Source organism: Brienomyrus brachyistius, unplaced genomic scaffold (assembly GCF_023856365.1).
Source record: "Brienomyrus brachyistius isolate T26 unplaced genomic scaffold, BBRACH_0.4 scaffold44, whole genome shotgun sequence".
Taxonomy (NCBI): Eukaryota; Metazoa; Chordata; class Actinopteri; order Osteoglossiformes; family Mormyridae; genus Brienomyrus; species Brienomyrus brachyistius.
The window spans coordinates 2,015,237-2,025,440 of NW_026042319.1; the positions used below are offsets into that span (position 1 = coordinate 2,015,237).

The following is a 10,204-nucleotide window of genomic DNA, read 5'->3' on the forward strand; positions in this document are numbered from 1 at the left end:
ATATATGTATGGGGGTGTGCATTTCAGCTGGGGACCTACTCTGAACAGGTGAGATCATTAGACAGAAAATTATAACAGAAGAAACCAACCATCAACAGATCATGTGGCGATACCGAAAGGCCACCGAGCCCCCGCTCCTTGGGGCTGATGAATATTAAGCGAGGCGGCGTGACGCCCCGGGCGCATTTCCCACGGCGCCTGGGTCCCCCAAGCGTCGCTGATCAGTCCCGCACCGCGGAGCTGTCTGCCGACCAGGTGCTGAAAGGCACGATTGATTTTATACCCATTTACTGGAACCGATCGACACGTCTTGGATTTCATACGAATCAACTCTAACTGGAAGCAATTGACATGTTATGGACATTTACTGAAGACAGGAGGTGATGCAATAGAAAGATCCTATTTATGAAAATGGTGCTGTTCAACACCAGGCTGGACCGGATTATTTTTGGAATCTTTTCTTCCACAAGTGCCTGAAGACAACAGGCTGTAAAAACTCTACATTCAGGTACATGTGATGTGAGACTGGTGCTGCGGATGGGACTGTGTGTGTGTGAGTGAAGGCTGATCTGGTATTAACGCCCCTGCCAGGCCAGGCGAAATGCGTCTGAGAACCACGGTTCAGTAAAAACACTGCAAAAGTAATGCAGAAGTTTCTAAGCAAAACATAATTACCAGTTTCTGAGAATAACTAATTAACCTGAAGATTTTGTTACTCTGAACCGAAAAGTATTATCTCATCTACGTCCCTATAAAACAGTAATACAACATGAAAAGCACATACATAGCTACGTATTAAGTAGAGTGTTTAGTTCAGATCTTTAAATGTAGGTCTAATGTAAATGTATGTAACATGAGTTTTCTCCGTTTCCAGGAAGCGTAATGAATGTTGCCTACATGCTAATTATTAAACGATGGTGTCGGCTGTATTAATTTCAGCTATGCTTATTTTGAATATACTCCAGATTAAACCAGTAAAGGTATTAATGTAAGGTTACTTCTGTTTGTTCATAATGCGCAAAAAAGTACAGTTTGAAAGTGGAAAGTAGGCATGCAGTGAATGCCGTGATAATCCGTATTAATTCTAGTCTATCCGTACCCTGGGCCAATTACTTTAACAGAACATTTAGCCGCTAACACGCAGTCTTCTATAAAAGAAGATATTTACTTAATTTTCTGTACAACTGAAAGTTGTGTAACTAAGTATCATTCAGCAGGGGTCAAAACAGAATCTATAGTTTACTTGCACATTGAATTTCCTACTTTTGTTTAAATAAAACATAGAAAAGAATTTATTCTCTGCCTTAAAAATGTACACGAAAGCCCAAATAAAAAAAAATATATATAAGAATATACGTATATTGCCTATTGTCAACTGCTCGTGAGATGCGGTTATCCTAATACGCTAAATTTATCACATTCCATAATGTGTAAAATACTGCCTTCTAATACTTAGAACTTATCCTTATCGCTAGTTCTTTCTTAAGGACAAAACCGTTGTTTTATATACTTCTAACAAAACACTTAGTATTTTAGATCACAATGTCAATGTCTCACCAATCAGATCACTTCTCTCCTGCTTGATTTCAGCACATACTTGTTCCTCCTCCTCGTTAAGCTGATTATAATTGCAAATAATTTAAAATCACATATTTTACTGATTACCTGTGAGCACCCTCTGTCCCCCTGTCAGATTTAGTGAAGTAACCAAGGACATCTTCAGGTATGTTTTTTATTACCACTCGTTTTATTTGTACAGCTGATGGTGAATCCAAATGACCATGCAGAAGAAATTGATGATATTATGTTCTGCTGGTAAAGTATGATAGAATATCCAACCTTTCAAAGTTAAGATATATTCACCTTTGACACCGTTTGCAACATCTAAGCAAAGTGAAATCTTGGGACAGTGGCTTTATATGTTTAAGAAGCATTCAATGTCAAACGGGGTGGATAATCACCTCTGCTTGATGATTGCATGATGAAAATGACTGCGGTCAGAGCACTGGTGTGTGTGTGTTTGTGTGTGTGTGTGTGTATAAGCATTGTAACCCTGCCCCCCTCCCCCTCTGTTAGGCAGTGGCTAGATGTGACCTACAAATGGCGAAAATCTGCACCGAGCATTCGTACCCGGGCCAGCACGGGCTGTGGGTCGGCACCCCAGAGGACGATCTTGACTGCGTGGAGAATGGCATCAGCAGGTGACAGTCTGGCCCTGGGCATGCAGTGCCCACAGCTTTCAATAAACATTTTGCTAGCTGTGATGTCATAATGCCAGTTCTCACCTCACACCCTTAGGCGATCATGAAAACACTTCTAGTATAAATCTCCTGAGCCCACAATGATGGAACACTTCATTTGGCATGTAGCTAACTTAATTTTATCAGTTTCGAAGCATGGTTTTATTTAGTAAAATGGCCCATGATTTTCTGGGTTGCAATCCGTGTCACACTTCAGCTGTCCATATGTAAGGCTCCAGCCTTTGAAGAAATCTTAACCAAGAGCCTCTTAAGGCTGTTCTCATCAAAGAAGGACTTACAGAGCTGGCATGGACAGCTCCTTCTACCTTCTATGCCCTGTCTTCACAGCACACTACACTGTCATCCTCCCAAATGGAAACAGAAAAGTGAGCTCACCTCAGAATGGTGTTTTTCTTAGATTATGTGACAAAGCTGACAGGGCATTTTTGTTGTCAGGGCGACCTCTCTCTGCGACGACACCTCTTCTGATGTCCAAGGAATTTCCTCACTGGCCACCAGCAGACTTCCAGAGTCCCACAGAAGCTCCTTCACAGGTTCTGGAGCCATGGCAAGGTTGTTATCTATGCTGCTCCGATCCTTGAGTAAAGACCACATACCCCAGTCATACCAGTAAATAATATCCATTCAGGAATCCTTACCTATTCACAGTCCCAGACCCACCCACACAAGAGAAATGAATCCGAGACTGTCCACAAAGACCAGTCTACACCAAGGTGTACTCCACGAAGCCAGATTTCTCAGTTAATTGGGTTAATTTAAGCTAGAAGTCATGATTGTCCGATTAGTGTTTAGGTAAGGAGAATTCCTATTGGACAATCATGACTTCTAGCTTATGTTAACTCAGAAGTCCTGCTTCTCAGAACTCAGAAGTCCCCCCCCCTCTACTCAAACAGATCTACTCAAAGACCACCCACAAAGTCATGGGAATCTCACTCAATGAGTATTTGGGATGCTCGGGTACCGCTGTCTTCCTGGTCACCAGTAACAGCATCAACTTTCTCTTACAGGCTCTCCCACTTAATGTTCATGTTGAGGAGCTGGGCTTCCCATACGTTAACCCAGGAAGCAGAAAGACCAGACTCCTTCCTGGAACGATTCCGCGGCCCTGAGCTCAAGGAAGTCTCCAGCCGAGGAAGCCAGGCTCAGTCATCCGCTGGCCACCCAGGCGGACCTCGGAAGAGGAAGTAAGTCACCCGCCTGAGAGCGCTTCATGGCAGATGGTGAGAGTCTCCGTTCTCAGTCCTGTTTCAGCTCTTTCAGAGACAGTAAGCTACAGATGATATAACTTTGCTCAAAACTGTGGTTTATATACAGAAATGAAATATTGACCGTAACTGGATTCCAAGTTTAATGATCCCAAATAAGACCAAGAGACCGCAGGAATACTTTAATGCATCTGTTTTTATTTACAAGTCGTATCAGTCATTGGCCACTGGCTGTTCTCAATGTCAACAACTGTAACAACACAGATAAGTAAGTGTACTGCTCCTCTGCTACATCTTTTACGCTCCTTACTTAGAAATTTGTCTATAATAACTTAGTAATTGTCACTTTACTTTCTCAACTGGTGAAACCGGAGGGAACGTAAAGTAACCAATTTCTAATGGGATGTGGAGGTATATAAAAGCACAACCTAAAGCGCCGCACAGCCTAAAGTGCTGCACAGCATAAAGTGCCGCTGGCCTAAAGCGCCGCACAGCCAAAAATGCCGCACAGCCAAAAATGCCGCACAGCCTAAAGTGCCTCCACCCTAAAGCGCTGCACAGCATAAAGCGCCACAAAGCCAAAAGCCGCACAGCATAAAGTGCCGCATAGCATAAAGTGCCGCACAGCATAAAGTGCCACACAGCCAAAAGCCGCACAGCATAAAGTGCGCACAGCCAAAAGCCGCACAGCATAAAGTGCCGCACAGCCAAAAGCCGCACAGCATAAAGTGCCGCACAGCATAAAGTGCTGCACAGCATAAAGCGCCGCCGGCCTAAAGCGCCGCACAGCCAAAAGTGCCGCACAGCCTAAAGTTCCGCCACCCTAAAGCGCTGCACAGCATAAAGTGCCACATAGCCAAAAGCCGCACAGCATAAAGTGCCGCCAGCCTAAAGCGCCGCACAGCATAAAGTGCCGCACAGCCAAAAGCCGCACAGCATAAAGTGCCGCCACCCTAAAGCGCTGCACAGCATAAAGTGCCGCACAGCCAAAAGCCGCACAGCATAAAGTTCCGCCACCCTAAAGCGCTGCACAGCATAAAGTGCCGCACAGCCAAAAGCCGCACAGCATAAAGTGCCGCCAGCCTAAAGTGCCGCACAGCCAAAAGCCGCACAGCATAATGTGCCGCCAGCCTAAAGCGCCGCACAGCATAAAACGCTGCACAGCATAAAGTTGCCACAATATATCACCCTGCAAAACTGTAAAATGATTTAAAAAAAACGACGATGATGAGGACGATTACTTCCACATCTCTGACTTCCCTTGTCTTCAATACGCTCTGGAAACCTCAGGGATAACAGGATAACATTAAAATATATTTTGTAAAATCAGACTTGTTAAAACACAGTGAATGTTAAAACTTTCTCCTCCAATCTTACCCAGCTTGGAATGGTCTACATTTTTTTAACTGTGCAGAAACACAGTGCTCACTGGCATGAAAAACAATCTTTTAAAAACTAAAAAACAAGACTGAAAGTTTTACATTGGAATCAGAGCCTCATGTTTATTTTCATCAGCAAACTATCCCTTATTTTTGTGGTCTAATAAAAACCACCAAGTCAAAATATTAATAATGTAGTTTAACTCTGGCACCTTTTTTCAGAATACCAACATAATTCATTTAAAGATTCACCACAAAAACACAGGGATAACATAGACTTTCTCCAACCCATAGTACCGTTTGATGTCTGCTTGGTTGGTGTTGGGTGGTGTTAAATACAGTAGCTGAGCAGAGACGGGCTATCAGCAAGGATTGGTGGGCTACTCTGCCCCCTGCTGGCCAAATATGAACCTGCATGCTCACACTGGAGCTTTCAGACCACAGAAAATCAGTGACTACTTTAAAAGTGATTGGACAAGTAACGGTCAGTGACCCAAAAGCTCAGAAAAATTTACTGAACTGAAGATAAACTCTGCAATCACGCCAAATATGCATGTCATAAGTCCTCCTGTCCTCCAGGGGCGATTAGTGGTTCTGATAGCCCAGTCTGAAGAGATGCATAGAACTCCCTGCAACTCTTTCCCTTGATGAATAGAGTGTGTCCACTCTAGACAGAACCATAGCTTATTAATAATAACTGCCGCCTTGCTGCGTGATGTAAAACGAGGGGATAAAAAAAAACTGCCTTTAGCAAAAAGGAAGACAAGAAAGAAACAATAAAAGGAGAGAAAAAAGACGGAGATAAAAAGGATGAGAAGAAAGATGAAAAGAAGGAAGAGAAAAAGGATGAGAAGAAAGACGAGAAAAAAAAGGAGGAGCCGCCGTGAGTATCTGACGGGCCGCTTACTGGGTTCAGTAGAGCAGTGAGGAACTCTCTAAATAGCCCATAAATGGATCAGAAAGGCTGACTAGAAGGGCACCCAATCTGACGGACACTCAACCGAACAGGAGAGTAAAATGAGAAGTCATTTCTAACTCTTTCAGGAAAGGGGTATGGATCATGGACCCAGCAACAGACTTGTACTACAGGTGGCTCACCATCTTTGCGGTTCCCGTGATGTACAACCTGATGATGCTGATAACCAGGTCGGTGACGGGCACCCCATCACTGGGTATGGCGGGTGGCTGATCTGGGGGCCAGAGCATGTCAGTTCTGGGCGATTTTCAATCATGTCCTTCAGACAGCAATCTCCATTTGAAAAGAAGATGGTTTAGACTTCATTATGGTTTCATTATGGCTGATGATTCCGTGATGGTTTAGGCTGATGGTTCCCTGATGGTTTAGGGTGATGGTTCCCTGATGGTTTAGGGTGATGGATCCATGATGGTTTAGGGCGATGGTTCCCTGATAGTTTAGGCTGATGGATCCATGATGGTTTAGGCGGATGGTTCCCTGATAGTTTAGGCTGATGGATCCATGATGGTTTAGGCTGATGGTTCCCTGATGGTTTAGGCTGATGGATCCATGATGGTTTTGGCTGATGGATCCATGATGGTTTAGGCTGATGGTTCCCTGATAGTTTAGGCTGATGGATCCATGATGGTTTAGGCTGATGGTTCCCTGATAGTTTAGGCTGATGGATCAATGATGGTTTAGGCTGATGGATCCATGATGGTTTAGGCTGATGGTTCCCTGATGGTTTAGGCTGATGGATCCATGATGGTTTAGGCTGATGGATCCATGATAGTTTAGGGTGATGGATCTATGATAGTTTAGGCTGATGGATCCATGATGGTCTAGGGTGATGGATCCATGATGGTTTAAGCTGATGGTTCCCTGATGGTTTAGGGTGATGGATCCATGATAGCTTAGGGTGATGGATCCATGACGGTTTAGGGTGATGGTGCCCTGATGATTTAAGGTGACGGTTCCCCGATGGTTTAAGCTGATGGTCTATGCTGACGGTTCCCTGATGGTTTAGGCTGACGGTTCCTTGATGGTTTAGGCTGATGGATCCATGATGGTTTAAGCTGATGGTTCAGGCTAATGGTTCCTGCTCTCTCCATTATCTCTCCTTTCACACCTGCTCACGCTGGTCACACCTGCCTTTTAACCTGCTGTTAATTTCCTCCCAGGGCCTGTTTCAATGAACTCCAGGAGAGTTTCACCACACTATGGATTGTTGTAGATTACTCCTCTGATTTCATGTACCTCACTGACACGTTTGTCAGATCAAGAACAGGTGAGGTATAAACAATATTGTTGACCTGTACTGTTCACTTAAAACAAGAAAGCCAACATAATTTTTTCTGACAACAATTTGACATTGTCATGGAGTCAGGGGTTTTTTCTACCTTTACATGCCAAGACAAACATTTTCTTTAACAGGTTTCCTGGAACAGGGATTACTTGTAAAGGATGTGAAGAAACTGAGGGAGCATTATAGGAAAACCCAGCATTTCAAATATGACATAATTTCAGTGCTACCGACTGACATTTTCATGCTGAAAGTAGGGATCAACTTTCCAGAGCTGAGGTTCAACCGCCTCTTCAAAATTTCAAGGCTGTTTGAGTTCTTTGATCGCACAGAGACCAGAACTAACTATCCCAACATTTTCAGAATCAGCAATCTTGTGCTTTACATTCTCATCATTATCCACTGGAACGCTTGCATTTTCTTTGCCATCTCCAAGGTCATTGGCTTTGGTACAGATACCTGGGTATATCCCAACATCAGTCACCCTGAGTATGGGCGGCTGTCCAGGAAATACATTTACTGCCTGTACTGGTCCACGCTTACCCTAACCACCATAGGAGAAACACCGCCCCCTGTCAGAGATGTGGAGTACCTCTTTGTAGTGTGTGACTTTCTCATTGGTGTGTTGATTTTTGCAACCATCGTTGGTAATGTCGGTGCCATGATCTCCAATATGAACGCCTCCCGTGCAGAGTTCCAGGCCAAGATTGACTCCATCAAGCAGTACATGCAATTCCGGAAGGTCACCAAGGACCTAGAGGCCAGGGTGATCAAATGGTTTGACTACCTGTGGACTAACAAAAAGACTTGTGATGAGAAGGAAGTGCTGAAGAACCTGCCAGACAAGCTGAGGGCTGAGATTGCCATCAACGTGCATCTTGACACGCTGAAGAAGGTGCGCATCTTCCAGGACTGCGAGGCTGGCCTGCTCATCGAACTGGTGCTGAGATTGCAGCCGCAGGTTTTCAGCCCTGGGGACTACATCTGTAAGAAGGGTGACATAGGCAGAGAGATGTACATCATAAAGGAAGGCAAGCTGGCTGTGGTTGCCGATGATGGAGTCACACAGTTTGTGGTGCTAAGCGATGGTGCCTACTTCGGTGAGATCAGCATTCTGGGGATCAAGGGAAGTAAGGCAGGGAACCGAAGAACTGCCAACATCCGGAGCGTGGGCTACTCTGACCTCTTTGCCCTTTCCAAGGACGACCTGATGGAGGTACTCACCGAATACCCAGAGGCCAAAAAGGCTCTGGAGGAAAAAGGGAAAGCAATCCTAATGAAAGACAACCTAATCGACGAGGCTGTAGCCAGCGCCGGGGCAGACCCCAGGGACCTGGAAGAGAAGATCATCCGGCTGGAGATCAACCTGGATGTCATGCAGACCAAACTGGCCAAACTCATGGCTGAGTACACAGCCAGCCAGAACAAGATGAAGCAGAGAATCTCCAACATGGAATCCAGGGTGAAAATACTCAGGGAGGAGGATCTCTCAGAGGTTGTTGAAGACAAGAAGACTAAGTAATTTCATGTACAGTGTTACTATACATCTCCAGTGTTACTATACATCTCCAGCACAGCAGCGGTGTTACAAGAGTTTCATCCCTACTGCCATAGCTGTAGATAACTGACCACATTCATTTTGTACCCATCAAATCTCTGCTACTAATTGTGTGTATATTGTGTGTATATGTTTATGTGTGCATTTAATGTATTTGGGTCTAACGTGTTTAACATGTCAGAGGCCTGTAATGTACTTTGTTTGTATTGCAACAGACTGTGAAGACAAATATCCTAATAGGACTATAAAGGATATCTATCTATCTATCTATCTATCTATCTATCTATCTATCTATCTATCTATCTATCTATCTATCTATCTATCTATCTATCTATCTATCTATCTATCATACAGATGTATTTTTGTAAAACATTTTGCATAAATCTCATAAGGTAGTCTGAGGCTTTAAAAATTGTTTATAAGGATAAATTTGTGTAATACGTCATTTTTGGTTTAAAAATCGATCTTTATACATGTCATCTTTAAATGTTTAATGTATAAATAGACAGCCTCCATTGTGTATACAGGAATGTACAGCTGTCATGGAAGATCTGGCTACGGAATAAATATCTTTGTCTGCACAGATGATGATGCTAAAGGAACTGTTGACATCAACTGAGAATATGCTATTCCTAGCAGGAAGCAGGGACACTGGAGGGGCATGGATACCCTGGCAGATTCAGGGGGCCCAGCACTTTACAGGAGCCCCCAGTGGACATTTATGGGTCTCCCCTGCCCAGCAAATTCTACCCGCTGATTCATCCATGTTTCTTCAGATTGAAAATCCCAGTTACGCCCCAGGCAACAACATCACGAGACACGCTGACATGGATAAATGCTGTCTCTGCATGCAATGAAACCCCGTAGTTTGCGTAGTTGATCTCAAGCCACATTAATTGTACAGGCATATCGGAGGGCGATCACAATTTGCAGGCTTTAACATCATGCACCAGCACAAATAACCCTTTGCTGGAAAGGAAGAGACTCTCTCCACAGGCCGAGTGACATCGGATTAACGATCATGCACGTGCTGGCACTGGTGAGACTTGCTAATTATAGGCTGAGCAGATTACTCTGTTTTAACAGTGACTCGAACTGCATTTATTTAAATGTGCGAAATGCACTTTAACTCATGCATTTAGCATCTGAAAATCATTCAGATTTCAATAGAAACTGATAATACTGAAACACACAGGTTCAACTTTTAACTGAATATTCTTTGAATGTATTTAGCATTAGAATTTATTATTGCGAGCTAAAGAGTTTTGTAAGTACATAATGTCTAATATTGTGACGGAAAACATGCACCCAAGCTAGATATTTCTACATCTTTTCCTTTGATAATATTTTATCAGCAGTTCCAATAGTACACCACTATGCTAGACTGAAACGTTCTGCACTGGTACATGGGGTCCGTTTGTGAACCTGTATTCATTTTCCATTGGCGGACTGATCAAGGTTGAACTGTGTTTATGTCACCAGCAGCTCCAATCACCTCCCTGACAACAGACAATAAGCCCTGGGCTGCGTTTGACTGTGTTAT

General features: G+C 43.8%; 1 protein-coding gene across 2 annotated transcripts; it reads left to right on the forward strand.

Annotated features, from left to right (window-relative positions):
• The first annotated feature begins 204 nt into the window (after positions 1 to 204).
• cnga3a (cyclic nucleotide gated channel subunit alpha 3a) lies at positions 205 to 9,999 on the forward strand. Of its 2 annotated transcripts, XM_048999266.1 has the most exons (9): positions 205 to 508; positions 2,077 to 2,201; positions 2,697 to 2,813; positions 3,269 to 3,445; positions 3,675 to 3,734; positions 5,597 to 5,728; positions 5,890 to 5,991; positions 6,982 to 7,088; positions 7,235 to 9,999. In XM_048999266.1, the coding sequence occupies exons 2-9, from the start codon at positions 2,101 to 2,103 to the stop codon at positions 8,623 to 8,625; spliced, it is 2,187 nt and encodes a 728-aa protein (XP_048855223.1). In that variant the 5' UTR covers positions 205 to 508; positions 2,077 to 2,100; the 3' UTR covers positions 8,626 to 9,999. The 2 variants fall into 2 exon arrangements, with proteins under 2 accessions (XP_048855223.1, XP_048855224.1); XM_048999267.1 differs by lacking the exon at positions 3,675 to 3,734.
• Positions 10,000 to 10,204: the final 205 nt, after the last annotated feature.

Bases quoted from the DNA above. Each gene is read 5' to 3' on its own strand.
- cnga3a (XM_048999266.1), top strand. From the start codon at position 2,101: ATGGCGAAAATCTGCACCGAGCATTCGTACCCGGGCCAGCACGGGCTG. The intron at 2,202-2,696 runs GTGACAGTCTGG...TTTTGTTGTCAG, and splicing joins GTGGAGAATGGCATCAGCAG to GGCGACCTCTCTCTGCGACG. The intron at 5,729-5,889 runs GTGAGTATCTGA...TAACTCTTTCAG, and splicing joins AAAAAAAAGGAGGAGCCGCC to GAAAGGGGTATGGATCATGG.